General features: G+C 44.3%; 1 protein-coding gene across 1 annotated transcript in view; it reads right to left on the bottom strand.

The window, feature by feature from the left end:
* Nucleotides 1–22748, bottom strand: part of PHLPP2 (PH domain and leucine rich repeat protein phosphatase 2) — a 624424-nt gene that overhangs the window by 200576 nt on the left and 401100 nt on the right. Inside the window, exons 13-14 of the mRNA XM_069217328.1 lie at nt 13140–13340; nt 9223–9385 (exon numbers count right to left, since the gene is read on the bottom strand). Coding sequence (XP_069073429.1) covers nt 9223–9385; nt 13140–13340 — 364 coding nt within the window. The remainder of the gene's footprint in view (nt 1–9222; nt 9386–13139; nt 13341–22748) is intronic.

The following is a 22748-nucleotide window of genomic DNA, read 5'->3' as shown; positions in this document are numbered from 1 at the left end:
CCATTGCCCTCCACATAGGAGGGCACTGAAGGTTCTAAAGCCATTCACACAAGTAATCTAGCAGTGCATTCCATGTTACATTGAACTGCAGGTTGTTCCAATTAAGATTGCTAGTTAAGTGTTCCACTGCAATGGTATTCCAGAGCCTAAATTGCTCCTGAGACTGTAAGGGGAGATCTTTCTTTTCCACTGAAATGAAATGCTAGTTAAGAAGTTCCCAAACACTGGCATTGTGAATATCAGCCAGGCCTTAATATTCCCTTATGTCTAGCAGGCCTTTGTCCTAGCAGTAGTAACCTTGGGTGAAAAGGTTTAGGGTAGGCTAGTATTTTGTTTTAGAGCTTTTGCAAGTCCCTCCCTAACGAATGCTAGCTTGGGACATTCCCATCATCTATGTAGAGGGTCTCCTACCTCACCCCAGCCACTTCAACATTCTCAGCTAGCACTGGGCTGGGATACATATGATGAAGACTGAAAAGTATTACCAGCCATAAACATTTTATTTTTGATAGACTAATTTCATTATTTTCTGGTACAACATTCAGTACAGTCTGCTTCAGTTGAAGGACAAAGTAATTAAAGATACATCAAAATGTACTGATGTTAGTGCCCACAGTGCATATCTTCAACCATTCACCAACCCATTATACAGCCACCAGTTTCCCCAAATCTTAGAGTGCCTCTGATGGCAACCTCGAGTCAGGTAGATTGGGTTCTCCAATTGTGCGCACCAGCGCACCCCGTCTGCCGTTCTGTTGTTTGGGGGAGGGGAAGGATTTCCATTTGCAGGTTATGTCTTGTTTGGCTACAGCTGTGGCCACTCCCACCATAAGTCATTTACATTTGGGACCCCTGAGGTCCTCCAGCAGGGCAAGCAGTTCCACCCTCAGGGTCAAGTCAACTGGTCTTTCCAGGACCAACAATGTTTTTCCAATCTCTCTCCAAAAGCTGGTTATCCAGAGGCACAACCAAAACACACAGGAAGAAACTGACGTTTGGAGGTGAGCATTTAAAGCAAGTAGGCTGGGGAACCTGCCAGCATGCCACATGTGCCTGGTAGTAAAACAAGTTATGTGCACGAATCGTAACTGGATCATTCACAGTTTGGAAAAGATGGCAGTTCCTTGTGGAGCCATCCTGATGTCACACTAGTCAATCTCGCTGATGGGGCCTAACAATTCCTCCCATTGTTGTTTAAGGTTTTGGAACACTTTTGGGACATAATCTACTAGTGTGCTATAGATGTGGCATAAAGCTCACTTTTTTAATCGGCCAGTGAGGAGACTAGCTTCAAAAGGGCTGTATTTGAGTAAGTCTGTGATGTCGTCAAGATGATAGGAAAAGGCATGGTGAAGCTGTATGTGGGAATTGCGTGTGCGATAGGGAGAATTAGTGTTGAAGTTTGTCACTGGGGGCATGTATGCTCCATCCAAAAAGTCTCCTACAACTGTAATTCCAATTCGGTCCCAATTCCTACACCCTACAAAGCAAGCAGTATGGTGGAGCCATCTGTGCCCCTACAGGAGGGGGAGTTGTGTGGGTTTCTTGTACCAGCCAATCAAACACAGGGACGATCGCCAGATTTTTAAGACCACAGCAGTCATGTAGAGAAGGTTATGTGGGATGGGGATGCCATAAAGCAGTCACATCACTTCATCAAACCCCAAGTGAGATAGCTTCAGTCGGTATGTTGGGTTGTCCCACCCCCCATCTAGTCACACATTGATAACTGTCAGATGGGATGCCAGCAATACAGCTTGATGTGGGTCATCCCCACCCAGCCGTTGTACAAAAATTGGCGGCATTTATCCAGGACTATATAGCGTGGTCTCCCCACCCATAGAAATTCATGGATCACAGTATTGAGTTGCCAAAACCAGTGGAATGGGGTCATGAATGGAAAGTGTTGAAGAATGTAAAGGAACCTAGGAAGGATCATCATTCTGAATAAGGCCACTCTCCCAGGTAGGCTGAGTAGGGGTTGCTCACACTTTTGGAGGTCCTGTTCCATTTTAGTGCTGAGTGGTGGGAGATTGAGGCTCCATGCCAAATCTGGATCTTGTGAAACCTAGAAGCCTAAATACTGGAAGCTTATCTGTCTAATAGGATGGACTGCACACAGGACAATCCTCTATTCTGTTGGTCCATACCAGTGCCAGCCCTGAATCCATGCATTGCATCAGATAAGTTGTGCTAAGGGTTCAATAGCTAGAGCTAAAAGGAGTGGGGAAAGAGTGCATTCCAGCCTGATGCCCCTGCGAATTGGAAAGAGGTTGGAGATTGTCCGCACCACACAAAGTGAGGGTTAGCGGAGTAGTGTCAACATCTTCACACAGGACCGAAATTGTGGCCCAAAGCCCATTGTATCAATTGTCATAAGGAGGAAGGAACAGTCATCCGAGTCAAATAGCTTCTTGAAGTCTATGAGGATGACACAGATCTCTCAAGGTCTTAAGCATAGGCTAACGCCCCTTAAATAAGTTGTATGCAGTGGTGGGTACTACAAGTTGGAAGGAAGACTTACTGGTCCGGGTGGATAAGCAGAGACAGGGCTTGCCAGAGTGTGGTGGTGAGTACTTTAACATAACTCTTTACTTCTGTATTGATCTGGGATACCGGACAGAATGACGAGCGACTTTTGGGTGTTTGATCCTCCTTTGAGAGAACTACAATTGTAGCCATGTCTAGTTCTGGAGGGAAGGCTCCCTTAGTGACTGCTTTTGTATATAAGTTCAAAAGGTGAGGACTAAGGATTTTGCTGTACTTCCTTTAGAACTCCAAGGGGAATGCATCAGGCCCATGGATTTTCCCCAGTTTCAGAGATGTCGTTTTTTCCTCAAGTGTAAGTGAATTTCCAGATCTGAGGTAAGGGACAGTATAAGGCATGATAAAGGAATGTCATTCACGAGCTGGTTATCCTGTACCTGCAAGGGCTGGGGGAGGAGGGGCTGTAGACCTTGCGATAGTAATCTACGAATGCTGCAGTGATCTCAGTGGAGCTGGTCCTGTGGATTCCAGGTGGCTCAATAATTTCAGGAATGATTCTGGAGGACATTTCTTTATTAGCTAGCCACTATAGCAGCTTCCCACTTCATATACACGTGGAAGGGACTCCACTAGTGAGTGTTGTTTCAATGATGTTCGAGCGAGCTGTACTTGTCTGCCTAGGGGTTTCCGATGGGACTGTGAGGTATTGCTGTTCTGCATCTGGTATTTGCATTTGAATAGCCTGTAAAATGGTATCCAGGTCGGTGGATGGAGGCTGTTGAAGTACCAGAGGGATCACCAGTCAGAGGTCCAGCACCGATCAGCAGGTAAACTGTACATTTCTAAAAACATTGTTTGGGTGTGGGTTTTGGCCCCCGTCTGCCCAAGGCTAAACAGTCTGTCGATGGGACAAACATGCAAGAGTATGGTGGAGCCTGGCTGAGTCCATCGACAATGGGCAATGAAGGCTGGTGTACACTCCAGGAGTGGTCTGCCAGTGGGTTGTATGGCCTGGCATCTGATGGGCCCAGATCTCCCCAGTGTGATCTGCTGAGGTACTCAGACCAACCCATGTGACCAAGGCATCTGATCAGGGCAGCACGAGCATCCAGATTTGTCACTGGTGATGGTGAGTAAGGCCCATGCTGAAGGGCTCCACGGTCGTTAGGTAGAACAGGACATATGTTCCTGGTAGTAGCCCCAGGGGGCAGTCAGCTACCGGGGCCACTTGTCCTCGGGCCTCAGTAGAGGGCAGCGCAAGCAGCCGGGTCCTTCTCTATTTAGGGTGGGACATGCAGTGGTGGCCTGCCACACTATGTAGGTTAGCTTCAGCTCGATAGTGATAAGGAGGGGCAGGGGACAGCCTGTGTAGTCTGAAAGGGGGCCAGCAGTATCTCCAAACAGAGGGGCAGCGGGGTGAGCAGCCACACTTTCAGACCCTTTTGCTTGGTCCAGACAGCTTCCGGACACCCCCACTTTCAATTCAAAGGGATGGGTGATCAGTAGGTCCCCTTGCACAGGCATCGCCAACAATGGGGGCACACCCGCAGGCCGGCACTGCTCTGGTATACTTCACACTGGAGCACTGAGTCACACTGCCTCCACTCCAGCCGCGACCCAGCCACCACCACCCGAGGTCGTAGTGAATAGCCAAGGGTGCAAATCCAGTCTGCCACACTCCCCAGGCTGCCAGATCTGCCAAAGTGCCACGTCAGCCCCTTTATGGCAACGGGGATAAACACCAGGTTCTCGTCTGCCTGGTGGTCTCAGGCACCAGGTGGGCTGGTCCGCTGCCATGAGGAGTACAGGAGCATAGATACAGTCAGCAGATACCAGTTTACTGACCCAGGGCAGCAGGATTCCGAAGGATGGAAGAGGATGTTTTGGAGCATTCTCAAAACGCATCCGCCATCTTGGCTTCCTTGGCCACACCCCCAAACAATTTTATAGTGCATGTCATGGACTCTAATACATGTTGAGCTTATCTACATATCCTTCCTTAAAAGTTCTCATTCTGGAGGTGTAAACAACTGGTGTAGGTATTTTTCCTAAGTATTCATGGGTGCCCAGATGAGTATGTGTAACAGCTCCAGGAGTACTGAACACAACAGTCTGCTAATTAATCTGTGGTCCATTAAAAACCATGCCATGTCTGTCTCAATCCTGGACCAATCTACTACGTTGCAAACTCAGGTTTCTTCATAATAGACAGAACAATTAGGAAAAGTGAGACACCCCTTTGGAACGCCTCCTACCCAGAATGCCCTTGCACCAGCTACAACAAGTAAAACCAAACAGAACAGAAAAGGCACTGCAGCTGTTTAACCTGTTATATACTCTAATTGGGACGACCTAAAACAAGTATAAGAATCTAAAACAAGTATAGGATTCTTAGTAAATATGTTCATTTTTACCTTGTTAATCCTTCTCACCCTTCAGACAAATGATGGTGACCATTTAATCATGTATCTTCTAATGTCTTCCAGAAGAGAGAGAAAGTGGCTTTGTACAGATCTACACCATGTGGTGTAATTTTAATCCCCAACTATTTAATATGCATCACTATCCACTTAGATAGAAATTGGTCTTTCGAATATCACTCTGCATCTGGATTAAGCGTTAGGTCTAGGATCTCCGATTTCCCCTACCAACCTGCTACTGCATCAAATTCATGAATCAATTTGGACAGTGCAATTTCATGGTTCATAAACCTGAATAAAGTAATCTGTATAAATATAAATTTTGTATTCCTTCGAACCCAGAGTTATTCCCTAAACAGCAGAAGACTGCCATATACAGCACAGTAATAGGTCTTTGCTAAGTTCAAATATAATTGGAGATCTGGGACACTTCTGCCAATGCCCCCCTTGCATCCAAAACAGATGAGACATGTACCGATTCCCTATAATCCTTGCTGTCGGATGAGTATAATTTGTCATCACCATCGATATATATCAATAAGCAAATGCTACTGCCCCCAAGACAAAGATCACAAAAGTGCAATCCACCAGGTCAAATGTTTTCTCAGCATCCAAGTAGATTCCATTGTAGGTGTCATTTTTTTGTAAACCTTTTCAAACAGGTCCATTATGTTTTCATGAGTCTGACTGCTTCTCATGAACTGGATTGATTAGCATGGATCAAACCTGGTAAAAACATCTCGAGCCTGCCGGCCAAGATTTTAGTGAACAATTTGGCATCCACATTGTCTTGTGGTGAAATGTCTGCAAATCTCCTCAAACAAAGACACACTCTCAACACCAGTGTTTGCCCCCTCGGTGACTGCTGTGGATTTTTGTTGTTGTTTGTTTTGTCCCTTTTACCTTTCCCAATCTGTCCAGTGGCATTTCGCTACCTTCCTCTGTTTAATTAGGCAAAATGTATGTCGGGTAAAAAAAAGCGGCATAAAATCTGCATAGCCATTAAGGGCTATAGGTCTGTTAAAAGGGCAAAGCGAGTTCCTTGGACACGCTTAGGAAGAACCGTAATCACATCTTTGCCAATACAAAGTGTTGCTGTCCCACCCTCCACCAAATGATTAAATACGCTGGTTAGCTTTGAGGGTCATAGTATGACATACACACCTTAAAACAATCTCCTGAGGGGTGTGACTTAGGGCGTCAAGATGGCGGTCGCACTCAGAGTGCTCCGGACCCCTCTATCATCCGCCACCATCCATGCCGCCTGGGGACCCACCGTGCCTACGCAGACATCCTCATCTTGCGGCAGGGGAACCATGGACTGAGCGGAGAGGCATTGTGGACCACCCGCTGGACACTGAGGCCCGCACCGCTGATGAGGCATGGGTGGCAGACACAAAATGGCGGGCGTCCGCTGGGCCTTGGCCGACACTGAGAGTAACTGTCTGGGGTCTCCCATGCTTGACAGCTGGACGCTGGGGTCCCCGGGGCTGAGGTAACCCTGGTGCCTGCCCAGGATCCCACATGCTGGGCTGATATCCAACGTGGGTATGGAGCAGTGACGCCAACCTCGTAACTGTGACGAGGAGCGGCAGAGCGGGAAGCTGGCCGTGGAGACCCTGGAGACCCCGGCCCTCGGAGAAGTCACCTGCCCGAGACGTCCTGCGGAGGCATGGTGAGTCTGCTGACCACAGGCGGTTGCAGCCTGGGCTGGGGGACTCTGGTGGCCACCGGCTCGCAATGGGGACTACCCACCCCCCATACTTGCAACCTGAGGGCCCGGCAGTGACATGGAGAAGTGGTAGGGGCCGGCGTCCATGGCGGCCTCTCCTCATCAGATTGGCTGGAAGTGCTGCTGGACTCCTTGGTACTTCTCATAGCATGGGAGACACCAGGGGCGAGGTCTGCTGCCACCAGGGGGCCTGCTCTACAGTGGTAGAGGCTGAACCCAGGCTGAGAATGAAAGCCCACGGCTCACGACTGGGCCTGAACCTCTTGCCTCCGCCTATGCCTCTCACAGGGAGGGTGAACGTGGGGGACCGGACCTCCTAAAACGAAGATCTCGTGCCAGCCCTGGACACAGGTGAACCGCTTGGCTTGGGACACCGGGACGCAGAGCCCTGCTGTGGTGGGGAACCCCTGGTGGTCTTTGGACCTGATCATTGGTGGCACACCGGCCCTGGGACTGACGGAACAATCCAGGGTCCTGGAGGATAAAGGGAGAAAACCAATCTGCTTGGTGCCGGCCCGTCTCGCCCACTGGGCCTCATCCACTGGTGGTCTGCTTTCTGGGATCTGATGTGCGCACAGCCTTAAGGGACCATATGCTACATATACGTGACTCATTGGTGCCTGGTGAATGTGGACGAGACCTCAGCTGTGCGCCGTGGAACCAGATATACCTGTCACACACCTGTCCGCTTCACCATAGGGAAAGACAAACAGATGAAGCCATCCTCCTCCCAAAAGCGTATAGATAAGTTTACAACTCCGGCTGCAGCCCAGGGAGGAGATACCATGGTAGCCCCTGCCTTGGCTGGGGAGAACAGGGGGGACACCAATAAGATCCTACGAGCCATACAGTCCTCCCAGGCAGTGATCGAGAATAAAATTGGGGAGGTGAGAATGGATATGGCTCTGCTGCAACAGGATCTTAAGAATGCCTCGGCACGACTCAATGAGACAGAAGCACGCGTGTCAACAGTGGAAGACGAGGTACAAGATCTTAAAACCAAGGTGTCCCATCTCCTTACTCGTACTCACGAGCTTCAACAGCGTGCAGAAGATGCCAAAAACCGATTAAGAAGAAACAACCTGTGTTTTGTGTGATTCCCGGAGACGGCAGAGGGCTCTGGACCTATCGAATTTCTGAAGACCTGGTTTAAATCATGGATGCCCACTGACGGATTGTCGACATGGTTCGCTATTGAGTGAGCACATAGCTCTCTCTGTCAGACCTCCCCCTGGTGCGTTGATTGCCCGCTTCCTCAAATTCTGAGACCGGGATGCCATTTTTGCGAGAGGCCCGGGCTCAGTCAGAGCTCCCTTTGAGTCCTGCCCCAATTATTTTTTTGAACGATAGAAGAATATCATCCCAAATATGCTTTTGGGAGAGACACTTTGGGGCCTGGTGATAATCTATCTTGATCATTCTCCAACTGAGTTCTCTTTGTGCCCACCATCTGCTGTTTCCTAGGCACTGACAGGTAGTACAGCGTGCCTCTATTTGTACTCATTTTAAGAGGCATTCATCAGAAGGCAAGGAAGTCAGACCAGCATCAACTGCCATTCATTTCTGTTTAAAAAGTTCCCCTTAATTCTCGTCTGGTAGTGTGCCTCAGCTGTTCCCTTAGTACTCTGAAATGTCTGCTTCCCTCAGGTAAATGTCACACTCAGGGCTGTGAGTACCCCCACTTTTAGACACCACTGCCCCACCCGACCTCCATGTTCCCGTTGTTGGCCTCAGCTCATCCCGGGACTTTAAACTAGAATATTTCTGGGGTGGTTGACGGAGGTCCCAAGGATTTCTATTTGTTTTTTAACATTGATCCAGATCCAGTATCACCCAAAGTCACTGCATATACAATGGAGCTCCAAAATTGCAATAGGTGGCTGGATGTGATCATTACTATCCAGCTGTCTCACAAGACTTCACATCCGACAGCCCTTCACCTGTGATTACAACCAGGTCACCGCTCGGGTGCCATGCAGGTACAGCGTGCAACACATCCTCATTCCTGTGCCTTAGCCACCCCTCTACATGAGCTTCCATTTTGGAAGCAGTCTGCCTGTACAGGACTGAAGTCCTACAGTTCTTTTGACCTTGTTAGCCAGTTACACACACCCCAGTGGGTGACCTTTCATGATCTTTAAAGGGGCAAATCAACTGAAGTGCAAGAGGAAGGCAGAAAGTGAGGTGAGGCAAGTCCACTTATGGTACTTTCATGCCCACGTCCCCCGAGAACCAAACTTTTACATAAACAGCAGGGACTGTAAGAGGGCAGAGGAGAGCAAGGAACAAAAGAAAAAGGAAGAGATAAAATAGTTCCATTTGTGCTGCAAAGCAAAGAACTGACGTCATCCAATTAAAACACAGTCACACTGGAAGGTACTTAGGTGGAACAAATACAAGAATAGGAAGGCAAGCCACGGAATCAGACAGAGAGAACTGAGATAGACAAGAAAGTCACAGAATTAAGAGCAAGGGGTAGACCCAACGGCAAGTCTATATTGGATAGAGTAGGCCTGTTGCAACAAGAGCTAAAAAAAAAAATTGAACAAATGCAAAATGTTAACAAACGGCAGTATGATGTACCTGAATTTGAGGAAGGCTAAAGATCTCTGGGAAGACATTAATGTGGTTTGAGTGTGCAATAAGTGCTTGCAGCCTTTTGCAATTTGCCACAGTAGTGGGGATGGCTTTCAGTTGGTTGCAACTCAAGTTTAGTTCCTCCAGCAGCTCCAATTTGTTCAGTTTGCTGATGAAAAATAAACAAAACATGATGTGTGAGATCATGGGAAATCAAAAAAACACACAAGTCTCCCACTGCATCATTACTGAACATAAAAAAATAATCAAGTTCGTAACGTACAGTTACCAAAACAAAATACACAAAGCACTCCTTAAAAATGCTCAACCTTAAGAAAAAGTTATTTATTTGGAGTGTTGAAAGCCCACAAATTGCAAGTTCAAACTATTTGTATTTAACTACATACAGGTTATACACTCAATCAAACTATTTCCAAATGAACACTCGACCAAGAGAAAACAGATCTTTCCTGCTAAGTCCAGTTAATTCTTTACAGTGACTGTCTCCTCAGGAATACTTCCAGGCACAGAACACTCCCTTAGAATATTTCCATGTATTCCTTCAAAGTTCAGAAAAGGGCCTTCACACATTATGCACAACACACTCTGATACCACATATTTTACATCACACGAAAAGCTCAATGTAATAGGCACCAAACAATACGCACTGTATTGAACACCTGCTTCACCACAACTCACTCTAACACACTTTTCTTCCAACCACAACATTCTCATACAAAGAAATCAGACATAAACAGTAAACAATGCTTAAAATCACAACGAAAAGGAGCACACTGCCTACACTCCAGCAACAAATCCAACCCCAATGCATCATGGTAAATGCAGTCAAATTCGTAGTCCATTCAGAAAGTAATAAAGTCTTTCACCTCCATAGGTGCAGCAAGTGCTGTATATCCCTGTACACGTATTTCTGGGTTTAGCTCGTCATCAGCAGAGAGCAGCATGGTACAGGGGCTTGCTTGAAATGCCACCAAATGTCTTCTCAGGTTTATGTACCACTCATGTAATTTTGTCTTTAAGTCGGCTCCCTTAAGCCACTGCTGACGAGCCTTGGGAGGCACCTGTGTGCCATGAGCGGTACTTAAACCCAAGAAGACATTGGGCGGCATTTAAAGCAAGCCCCTATACCATGCTGCTCTCTGCTGATGACGAGCTAAACCCAGAAACACTTGTACAGGGATATACAGCACTTGCTGCACCTACGGAGGTGAAAGCCTTTATTACTCTTTGCATGGACTACGAATTCAACTGCATTTACCAAGATGCATTGGGGTCATACTTTGTTGCTGGAGTGTAGGCAGTGTGCTCCCTTTCTTTGAAACGGTCTTATTGATGGCTCCCTTGAGCCACGGCTGACGAGCCTTGGGAGGCACCTGTGCGACATGAGTGGTTCTTAAACCTGAGAAGACATTTGGCGGCATTTCAAGCAAGCCCCAATACCATGCTGCTCCCTGCTGATGACGGGCTAAACCCAGAAACACGTGTACAGGGATATACACCACTTGCTGCACCTACGGAGGTGAAATACTTTATTACTCTTTGAATGGACTACGAATTCGACTGCATTTACCATGATGCATTGAGGTCATACTTTGTTGCTGGAGTGTAGGCAGTGTGCTCCCTTTCTTTGAAACAGTAAATAATGCTTGGTAACAAGTGCCTCCATACCTGCAAACAGTTGTTGGCTACTCTCACCCACACCTACCATCACACAAGTGCAGGCATCCCCTACCCGTTGCAAAATACAACAATAAATACAACTGCATTGTCAAACGTTCCTCATTCCTGCAATCATCCATAGCCACCACTGGCATGAGGACCCTTTGATCCACCAATCTCTGCCTTCATACAGCATTACACTACAATGGTGCTGTCACAGCCACACCAGCTGCATATCCAAGGTACACAAACCCTTGCCACTCAAAGCACCTGTTCAAACATCAATGGCCATACACATTGCTAACACACCTATAAATGCAAAACATTTAACTGATACACCTTGTATGTCCACTTTGCACCTCATATAAACTATTGTGACAAACTCACGTTCCAAACACTCAGATCAAAGGCATACGAAAATACCTTATGCAAAATAAAGCTTCAGGTTACCTCTCTAACAGATATATTAATAATATTATGACACAACAAGCACATGACCAGATTCACTGCCATCACACAACTTGCACCTAGTTCGTATCTCCTCCCTTTAGTCTTCAACAATGAAAAAGATACTGATACACAGGACTCTTGGCACAGGAGCAGTGCAGAAAACACTAAAATAAACACATATTCAGTCACAACAAATGTGCAATAAGGACCATGTTTGGCACTTGTTGGAAGTTGGAATCCATCCCTGGAACCAAACAGAGGCCTAGCAGTAGTGCTTACAGACATATTCTATAATAATCTATGGAGTGGATATGGATACAGTTCCCTTTTTAACTCCTGCTGTCAACAGCAACATCCTTCCCTGTTGGCAAAATGAAACTATCACATCTTTCCTGCACACACTTTGCATCTATATTTCTAATATACCATATTAGACATATCACACTCCAGAAACATTGGAATCGAATGCTGGAACCTAGACTGATGCACCAGCACACCTGCACTCACCACAGTACCAAAGAAAAAAAGCTGCAGGAAGTGTCCTTATTTTTCTTGGACTTTGTAATACATGTGATTAATTTAAGCTGAAAGGGACAAAAGAATCTCTATTTTTCCAGCAAAACCAGGACACTGTTCAACTTCATTTTAGAAAATATGCTTCGTAAAATCTATCAAGTAAAACGACACATTCTCCTCCTTTTGAATTTCTTTCTTTCTCAATAAACTGGCAAGCTCAGAACAAGTCTTGAAACATTCCATTCAAACATGGCCTTAGACAAAACCCACCAGGGATGAATACTTCATCATTTGCTATCAAAAAGGAGGCACAGAACATGTAGCCTAGTGCAAACTACTTCACAACCCCGCTCCACAAGGCAAAGTGAGAACACAGAGTGCTGCCACCTCGGCCAGCCGCACAAGGATCACGATGGGAGCACTTGCAACAGCCACACAAGTGTGTATAAAACTGACTGATGTTGGCCTCTCCTGCCCAAAAGAACATTAAGGTATAGGGTTTGTGTTTCCCTTATAGGACCCCTGCTTAGCACTATAGAAAGCTGGATCCAGAAACAGATTTGAGGGTAAGTGCTACTGCACAGGATATAGCAGGACTCCAGATAGCTTTTCTAATCCTGCAAGCTTAAAAGCTGCTAAACTGCTACCTATTACCTATAGACTATAGCTCCAAACAATCTCCTATGGACTCTACTAAAGCCCATTCACTGTCTGCTCTTGGGCAGAATGACATTCCCCACGGCTCTCAGTGGACTGCAGCCTCTTCTCCAAGCAACTCAGTATGAAACCTGAACTGGAACGTCTGTTGTATAGGATGGGCCAATGCTTGTTCTCTCACTTAACGGCACTCTGACTCTTCAAGGGCTAGTATGCACCATCCGCTTTTTCTGTTTCACAGTTCTGTCAATCTTTAATCTTTTTTTATATTTTTAGTCCTTAGGGGGCGGGGGGCACTTCTGCTGAATGTCCAAGAGTTGTAGGTACAAAAGACCTGCTTATTTAACTATATAATAGATTTTCCGTAGTTCCAGATGAACACTACAACATGAGCTAACAGGTCTTTCATGTTCATCTCATTTGGTCTCATCTCTGACTCTTCTAACTGTATCCTCAACAACATTCAGCATTGGTTCTAAGCATGCCAACACTAAACAGTGAAGTATCTTCACATACAACATCCATAGCACCTACAAACACCACAAATGTGTCCCCTGTGCACTCTATATACCACCTTTTTAAAATATGATTTCACTATAAGTTTTAGGCTTGCAGTTACCTGGCAGGAAATATCTGCAGTTGGTTATTTGCCATTCGTAATACATGTAGACTCAGATGTCCACTTAACGCTGGAATGCATTCATCTGTGAGGTTGTTATTGGTCAAATACAGGTGCTGAAGCACACTTGTGGTCTCCTCTCCATCACTGGCCACGGGTAAAAACTCCAAACCATTTGCAGATGCATTCAGATACCTGAGACTAAAAGAGGCAATTTTTATGGTTATCAATGAATCCCACATTCATGTGTGTACCTGCTGGACTGGCACAAATACTAACACCAATTGACAGTTATATTAGAAAATATAAATTACTTTCTGGTCATTCTTAATTTCTGACTTCTGCTTTACACATGTACCTTTTTGAGTAAGCACTTTAATAGACATCTAACTCATGATGGAAATAAACGTTCATCCACCACTAATTTGGAAAAAGGCCTGATTTGAGCTGGCTTTTAGACAAGCTGAATTCAAAAATGTTTTCAGGGATGTAGATCAAAAGCTGTTAATGTTTATTTTTATGTCAGGGTCCTTTTATTGACAGCATTCTATTGATCACCTAATTATCTATAACAGAGTAAGAAGAGGATGCCCTTCAATCTAAAAGTGTGGTTGAGCTTTCATTCCTTGAGATCTATCTTGAATGGGTTTCTCAAACTTTTCTAACCAGAATTGAAGCGCTGGCTTATTTTGTTAATAGCTGTAAATTTCCATTATCTGATTTTCTCCATACCCATGTAGGAACATGAGAAAACACTTTTTGCTGATTTGGGCGATGTATGACTGATACTCATGTCAACATCACCATTAGTGCAGACTGGAATTTGAATAGTAGGACCTTGAACTGAAAGGTGAAGACTCTCTCAAACTCGTCCTGATTGTATTAAATGAACTGACTAGTAAAAAAAGAAAACATACAGTCTGAAGATCTACTGCACAGATACTATGGTTCTTGCATAGAGCTGGTGTGATCTGTTGTAAATCTAGTTTTCAGAACTTTGTTTACATAACATAGGTCCAATATAAATCTAATTCCAACTAAGCAAGCTATGTGAGAGACAACACCCATGTTTTCTTTGCATCTCTGTTTTGTTTTTGATCCCAGAGCTTAAACTCTGTACTTGAAAAGCTGAGAGTTGATAGGTGTTGAGGAATGGGAAGTGGAAACTACAGGAAGTGGAGGGTATTCTTTCAAAATTATCTCCACTCTCACAAACCTGGTGTGATTTTTCTTTTATTTCCAATCTGAAAAAATGGATTGGTGGGGTCCTGAGGAGGAATTATTTGTGATAAGAAGAAGCCTAAGGAGTTTCTTGGCAGTAACTGAAGGGCTACACCCTCCCTCTTCAGGTGCTCTGCAGCAATATCCGTATGTTGACAACTCTGCCAAGTCTTTTGTAGAGTAGATGAATTGTTCTGCAATGATTTTTCATTCTCTTCCTTTTTCTCTGAAGTTAGTTGTTCTCTAGAGAGCTCTGCAAACTGTTCCATGGAGTCCCAGTTGGCACAGTCATAATAACCCAGGTGGGAATGGAGACTTGCTGCTCAAACATATGTTGCAGCTGGATGTTAAGAACATGGCATTCTTTACAACAGTGGCTATGTGTTGATCTTCTTCCAGCAGACACTTCTCAGACAGACACCTTTTTTCTAGTTTCCAGTGGTGGTTTTTGCATCATCTACAGACAACTACATACCGAAGAGGGGTTTGGTAGGCTTAGAAGTGGCAGACACCTTCATGAAGAAAACACCTATAAGCCATTTCCTTGCTCTTAAAAGCATAGGCAAGTCTTGACACATTACAAAGACTGCACATTACTCCCACTACTGTCTTCCTCAGTTTAGGGCTCACCTAGATTGACTTTCCTAAAGACACGTGATATACATTTTCCTTCTTCTGAGTTAAAGTGCGGAACTATGTTATCTCTCCCTCATCACTGATTAGAGACATTACAAAGAGACTACCATGATGTACGAAAGAAGTATCTGATGGCATCAACTTATAACCCTAAAATCTCCCAAATAGGAGGTGTGGATGTTAAAGAAACACAATTCTGTATCATTAAAGCCTCATCTCCTATGAAAGTTTTCTCAAATTCAGAGCACTGCCTTATAGGTAGTGAGTATCTTTTGTCTGGTTTAATGTTTAATTGTTAGACTGGGTGAAATCATTTGCATTACTTAGGAGGTTTATTTCACTTTAGCTTCCTCTTATGATTCTGCAACCTTTTTTTCAGCAATGGGATCTTTCATGTGATACTGATTCTGCCGAGAACTATGGCTTACTGGGTTTCCCTCCCTTCATGAATCTCATGTATTTGTACCCCCTTCAGTACCTCCTATATTGTTTCCTGTTGCATTGGAATTGGGGTTAGTTAGAGGTTGTGATACCCTGTCCCTACCCCTAAATGCATACTGCAGTGTGATGGGAATCAAGACTGACCAACAGTCTATACAGTACTCTCTTTAATAGGAGAGGCAGATGGCGAGGATGAAATGGAACAAAACAGATTGTGTACAGATTAGACACTCAAGAACCCCACAGAGCAATTCTCCCTTAAATACAAAGGATTGCAGAGTGTAGAATTGAACTTCTTTCATTGTCTTTTCTTTGTTGCTTTGATAGAAGCTTACAATAAACACCTTTGTACACGGTTCTAAAACGTGAGTACTAGAGGGCTTGAATGAGGCTGTGATTGCAGTCTCAAAAAGGATTCATAATAAACTTATACGGTAGAGGTGTTACTTTTAAGTTTGATGCATTTGTGGCACTGTGAATGGTGTGCAACAATATCATTACCATACGAAATCCACTGATATGACATGTTTGCAATGATGACAGCTGTCCGTGTTGAGAGATCGGACTCTGACGTCATTATAAGGTGTTCTTTCATGAAGCTGTGGGGGATCCCTCCACAGCCATCCTTGTGGTGAAGGTACTCCTACAGACTGACTGTGAATGATACATAGCTTTAGACTGTAATAGGTAAAGCACAAGAAGATGATGTTCTTTATGAGGGAGAGGCTGAGATTATGGGACCTTTGTAGAAGGTTTACCCTGCCCTGATGAAGGACGCACCATTGATGTACTATCCCATCAGTGTAGGTCTGGATATTAAGGTCTAGCACTAGCTCAATGGTAAGGTGTGGCTCTACATTAAGGCTCCTGGTGGTGAAGCCTTTGACTTTGTGGCATCTTTCCGATCGGGGTCCAAAGTCAAATAGGTCGGTGGTGAGGCTTTGAACAATGAATAGTTCAGTGCTCTTCAGGAGCATGAATAAGGCTGAAGACATGACTCCTCAGGATGTTAGGTGCGTCTTGTCCAGTACTATGAAGGAGAAACTGTCTTTCCTGACCCTTTTCCCGGAGCAGGCCTAAGGTCAATGGATCTTTTAGCTTTCAATGCAGAACCAGCTTAGTCCATAAGCAAGCCACCTCCCAGCCCTCCAACACCCTACATAGCATCTCTTGACTTATTCGGCACTCATCAAAAGTGAGATAGTAGCCAAGACAAATTACACAAATTATGACATGCAAAAACATATTTCCAGAAGAAAAAAATACTTATCAAAGAGAGCTAGCATAGTGACTGAAAGGAAATCTGAGGAATATTCTCTGAGGAAAAATAAAGTCCTACCACCAGAAAAAGCAGTCAGTTTGCTAGATGCCCTTAAGAGCCCTTTTGCGAGGCTAGAATGTCCCAATAGAAATTCAAAAGTTAAGCCTAAAAAAGACACTGCTATGTTCGTGAATCCTTGCTCCACTGAATATAAAAATAACTGTCTAGAGGAGACACCAAGGAATCCTGGGACAAACACATTGCTCACATTAGTATATGGTCGATATGCATCTTAGGTTTGAATGAAGATTAATTTAGACACATATACTTCAGGCCAAAATTATTGTTCCGATTGGCTTTAAAAAAACTAATGTTGCCTCCTATGAGTGTCTTTGCTTTACAAGAACATTTTCAGAAATTAAAATGTTGTCTATGAAAACAATTTCCAGGATCATGCAAAAGGCGGACATATTCTAATAATAATTCATAACATCAAAGAAAGTTCTGTGGTGCAGAACAGAGGACCTTCTACACGAGTAATGTGAGAATCCCAACACACTCACACACTTCAACCATTACATTGTAAGCAGTAGAGGAGTTTGTCCTCACAAGAGAAGGCATGAGCTTAAGCCCTCCTGAAAATATATATCTATTACCTTCTGTGTCCTTTTCCTCAAAAGACGGTTTTAAAAAGTATGCAAAAAAAGGAAGCCGGAAAGTCGGGGTAGGTCCTAGGTTTTGTTGGAGAGCAGCTCCTGTATGGAGCACCCTAAAACACCAATGACACTCTGATCTGTTCACCTCAAATATCTGTTTTTGTAGCAGAGTTTTTAAGGATAGGTTCAGCAGACTGCAATCCATGCTAAGCTAGAAAGTGACACAGTCTTTTGCCATTTTTAAAGCAAAGTCTTTAAGCACATAATTAGCTAGGGCCATCCATGCCAACCTGTCAAATGACAAAAGCCTTTTACCACTCCAGGCACAGTATTACTGCTTTGGATTGGTAAAAAAAACATCCAAGCCAACCTAGAATGAATAAAAGCAACAACTGACACGTGTTTCATTCTAGATAAAGCTCTTCAGAAAGGTGCCGCTTGTCCAGACAAAAGACGACACCCAGTATAAATCAAAACAATACCCTTTCCGGCTTAAAGAGTTGCATAGATTATGCACAAAAGGAAGCAAGGAACTCTGTGCAGCTCACAAAGTTTGGTGGCGAGCATTCCACGTTTTTGGGAGGGTGGGTGAGTGTTTGTGTGTGTGTGTGTGTGTGTGTGTATAAGTAGTGTCAGTCAAAGATTCTCTCCCCTTTACTTCATTGGATGAATACTGTTTTTTACAAAGGAATCAATCGGCACGAGGACGGCCTCCAAAAGGAAAAGGAGGAAACAACGAATGAGACCAAGCATATGTAGGAGCAACTGGAGGCATCAAGGATACAATTATTTGAGGGAGGCCCATGACACAAGTAAAAAAGAAATGAGTGGGGAGGACTCCCTTGCGGTCATCAATTTGTCTGATCATCAATTAACTTTAGCAGAACGTTAACTTTTGGAACTGGGTTTATCTTTTTGCCCTACGGCTGATTTTGATTTTTGTAGAACTAGGAATTGATGGATACATGGAGTAAATTTAAGAGAGGAGATTATGTATCGAATCTAAATCAGGAACAGAAATTAGCTTTAAAAAGCTTGATTGGGGATCGCAGTATTGTAATAAAACCTTCTCATAAGGGTGGGAATGTGGTTCTGTGGGATGTTAACAAATATTGCATGGAAGCAAAAAGACAACTTAATGATATGGGAAACTATGAAGTGACTACGATGCAGCATTATATTAGATTGACAGATCAATATCATAGCAAATTGTTTGATTGGAGAGGCCACGGATTACTTAGTATGGATGAATATCAATTCTTGTTGGTTAAAAAGCACACTGTACCATGCTTCTATATGTTACCCAAAATCCATAAAAATTATGATAATCCACCTGGTAGACCTATTATCTCAGCGAATAATAGTCTTTCAGAACGTACGTCTATGTATTCAGGTTTTTTCTTCTACCATATGTGATGGCCTTACCATCTTACTGCACGGACACCATGGATTTTATATCCAAGATTGAAGGGATTCCCTGGGAGCCACATTACTTGTTGGTTACCTTAGATGTGGAATCCTTATATACTTGCATTCAGCATAATTTGGGGATTCAAGCATGTAGGTATTTTTTCCGTGATAGGCCGTTGAGCAGATACAACCATTCAATGATGCTACTAGACATGTTGGACTTCTGTTTAAATAATATTTTTTTCCTATTTAGGGATACGTGGTATCGCCAACTGGTAGGGACTACGATGGGGAGTTGCTTTGCCCCAAGTTATGCTGGAATCTTTATGGGGTGGTGGGAGGCTACACAGGTATGGACAGAGGGAAATGAGAGATGGACTAGACATGTCTTAATGTGGACGAGATATATTGATGATCTTTTTATGATCTGGGAGGGAACGCAACGAGATTTGGAGGAATTTCTAGATCATATTTCTGCTAATAATTTGAATTTGAGATTTACCAGGAAGATACATCCAACAAAAATTACATTTTCGGATGTAATGTTGGGAGTGCATGATAATATTTTACAAATGAGGTTATACCGCAAGGATACAAGTGGTAATAGTATCCTGCATGCGAGCAGCCATCACCCTACTAATCTGAAATGGAATATTCCATATTGTGAGTTACTTAGGGCGAGAAGGAATTGTAGCACCCTAGAGGCCTATAAGGATGAGGAGACGAGGATGATAAGTAGATTGCAAGCCAGGGGTTCCAGATCGGGTGTTACGTATAGCCAGTGAGAAGGTAACTAAAATCAAGAGGGAAACCTTGTTGATGAAAACTTATAATCAGGAGGAGACAATTCCAGAGACGAGAATGATAACTACTTACAATAAGGCAAGTTCGGTAATCAGGAAAGTAATAATGAAACATTGGTATTTAGTCAAAAATGATCCTGTAATGGGAAAGGTGGTAGCTTCTCACCCACAGTTTACATATCGCAAAGGCGAAATACCTGCGTGACATTTTGGTCCATAGTTATTTGAATATACAGACTCAGGGGGTCATTCTAACCCTGGCGGTAAAAACCGCCAGGGCGAATGACCGCGGTAGCACTGCCAACAGGCTGGCGGTGCACCGCTGGGCATTCTGACCGCGGCGGTTCGGCCGCGGTCAGAAGCGGGAAACCGGCGGTCTCCCGCCGGTTTCCCGCTGCCCTGCAGAATCCCCCATGGCGGCGGAGCACGCTCCGCCGCCATGGGGATACTGACACCCCCTACCGCCATCCTGTTCCTGGCGGGTCTCCCGCCAGGAACAGGATGGCGGTAGGGTGTGCCGCGGGGCCCCTGGGGGCCCCTGCAGTGCCCATGCCAATGGCATGGGCACTGCAGGGGCCCCCGTAAGCGGGCCCCAAAAGGAATTTCAGTGTCTGCTTTGCACTTCAGACACTGAAATTCGCAACGGGTGCTACTGCACCCGTCGCACACCAACTCCGCCGGCTTCATTGTTGCTGGGTCTTTCCCGCTGTGCTGGCGGGCAGCCTTTTGGCGGTCGCCCGCCAGCACAGCGGGAATGCCAGAATGGCCGCCGCGGTCTTGTGACCGCGGTGCGGTCTTTTGGCGGTAACCGCATGGCGGGCGGCGACCGCCGCCCGCCGCGGTTAGAATCACCGCCTCAGTCACCAATTGGCTGGTTTGGTCAACAGAAGGGTTTTTATAAATATGGCAGATGTAAAGCTTGCAGTAATAGCAAAAATGTTAAGGTGTACAAAACGACCTTGGGGGAAATTAGGAAGATCAATAAAGTTATTTCCTGTGTGTCAGATTATTGCATATATGTTTTACAATGCCCTTGTGGGTTGCAATATGTAGGGAGTACAATTGGTCCCGTGAAAAAGAGGATCTTGGAACATTATAGAACTATTAAAAATGGTGATGTGTCATACCCAGTTGCTAGACACTGGTCTAAAATGCATAACCGTGATCCTAATACTTTGAGATTTTTTGGTATTGATCAAATTGAGAGAAATATTCGTGGAGGAGATAGGGAAAAGAATTCGAGGGTAAGGGAATCAGAGTACATTATACTTTTAGGGACCAAGACACCGGGGGGATTGAACGAGGACAAGAAGCTTTATTTTCATGTAGGATTAATGTAAAAATAAAAGGATGTGTAACTGAATTTTTGTTAGAGGTTTTACATAAATCAATTGTTTTGCTTTTTTCCTTTTGTTATCTCTGCTCTTCTTCTTTTTTCTGCTTTTCACTGAGAAGTTAATATCATGTAAATATAACATTTAATGAGATGATTTGAGATCTGTGAGCAGGATACCAATAAATATATTGTGGAATCAAAAAGGGTTATATAGTGATGAGAGTATTTTTTCTATGTTTATGCAGAGGTAGTTTAAAAAGCCAAGAGGAAATGGGCACTGTTTTTTCAATTTGGCTGTGATGAAGACACGTTAGTGTCTAAACGCGTTGCAATTAAGAAATGTTTGCTGAGTTCAGCTATTAAGAAATGCCTGTTGAGTTTATTTTGTAATAAAGCCTTTTTTTGCTCTAACCCCTTCGCTGCCAGGCCTTTTCCCCTTCCTGTGCCAGGCCTTTTTTTGGCTATTTGGGGCAGTTCGCGCTTAGGCCCTCATAACTTTTTGTCCTCATAAGCTAGCCAAGCCAAATTTGCGTCCTCTTTTTCCAACATCCTAGGGATTCTAGAGGTACCCAGACTTTCTGGGTTCCCCTGAAGGAGGCCAAGAAATTAGCCAAAATACAGTGAAAATGTAGTTGTTTTAAAAACAAATGGGGAAAAAGTGGCTGCAGAAGAAGGCTTGTGGTTTTTCCCCTGAAAATGGCATCAACAAAGGGTTTGCGGTGCTAAAATCACCAGCTTCCCAGCTTTCAGGAACAGGCAGACTTGAATCAGAAAACCCAATTTTTCAACACAAATTTGGCATTTTACTGGGACATACCCCGTTTTTACGATTTTTTGTGCTTTCATCCTCCTTCCAGTCAGTGACAGAAATGGGCGTGAAACCAATGCTGGATCCCAGAAACCTTAACATTTCTGAAAAGTAGACAAAATTCTGAATTCAGCAAGGGGTCATTTGTGTAGATCCTACAAGGGTTTCCTACAGAAAATAACAACTGAAAAAGAAAAATATTGAAATTGAGGTAAAAAACAGCACTTTTTCTCCACGTTTTACTCTGTAACTTTTTCCTGCAATGTCAGATTTTTTAAAGCAATATACTGTTACGTCTGCTGGACTCTTCTGGTTGCGGGGATATATAGGGCTTGTAGGTTCATCAAGAACCCTAGGTACCCAGAGCCAATAAATGAGCTGCACCCTGCAGTGGGTTTTCATTCTATACCGGGTATACGGCAATTCATTTGCTGAAATATAAAGAGTGAAAAATAGCTATCAAGAAAACCTTTGTATTTCCAAAATGGGCACAAGATAAGGTGTTGAGGAGCAGAGGTTATTTGCACATCTCTGTATTCCGGGGTGACCATACAAGCATGTGAATTACAGGGCATTTCTCAAATAGACGTCTTTTTTACACACTCTCTTATATTTGGAAGGAATAAAATGTAGAGAAAGAGAAGGGGCAATAACACTTGTTTTGCTATTCTATGGTCCCCCAAGCCTCCCGATAAAAATGATACCTCACTTGTGTGGGTAGGCCTAGCGCCCGCGACAGGAAATGCCCCAAAACACAACGTGGACACATCACATTTTTTGACAGAAAACAGAGGTGTTTTTTGCAAAGTGCCTACCCGTAGATTTTGGCCTCTAGCTCAGCCGGCACCTAGGTAAACCTACCAAACCTGTGCATTTTTTAAAACTAGAGACCAAGGGGAATCCAAGATGGGGTGACTTGTGGGGCTCTGACCAGGTTCTGTTACCCAGAATCCTTTGCAAACCTCATAATGTGGCTACAAAAATACAATTTCCTCACATTTCGATGACAGAAAGTTCTGGAATCTGAGAGGAGCCAC

Source organism: Pleurodeles waltl, chromosome 12, assembly GCF_031143425.1.
Source record: "Pleurodeles waltl isolate 20211129_DDA chromosome 12, aPleWal1.hap1.20221129, whole genome shotgun sequence".
NCBI lineage: Eukaryota > Metazoa > Chordata > Amphibia > Caudata > Salamandridae > Pleurodeles > Pleurodeles waltl.
Note: the sequence above shows the minus strand (reverse complement) of the source record. Positions and strands in the feature narration are given on the sequence as shown.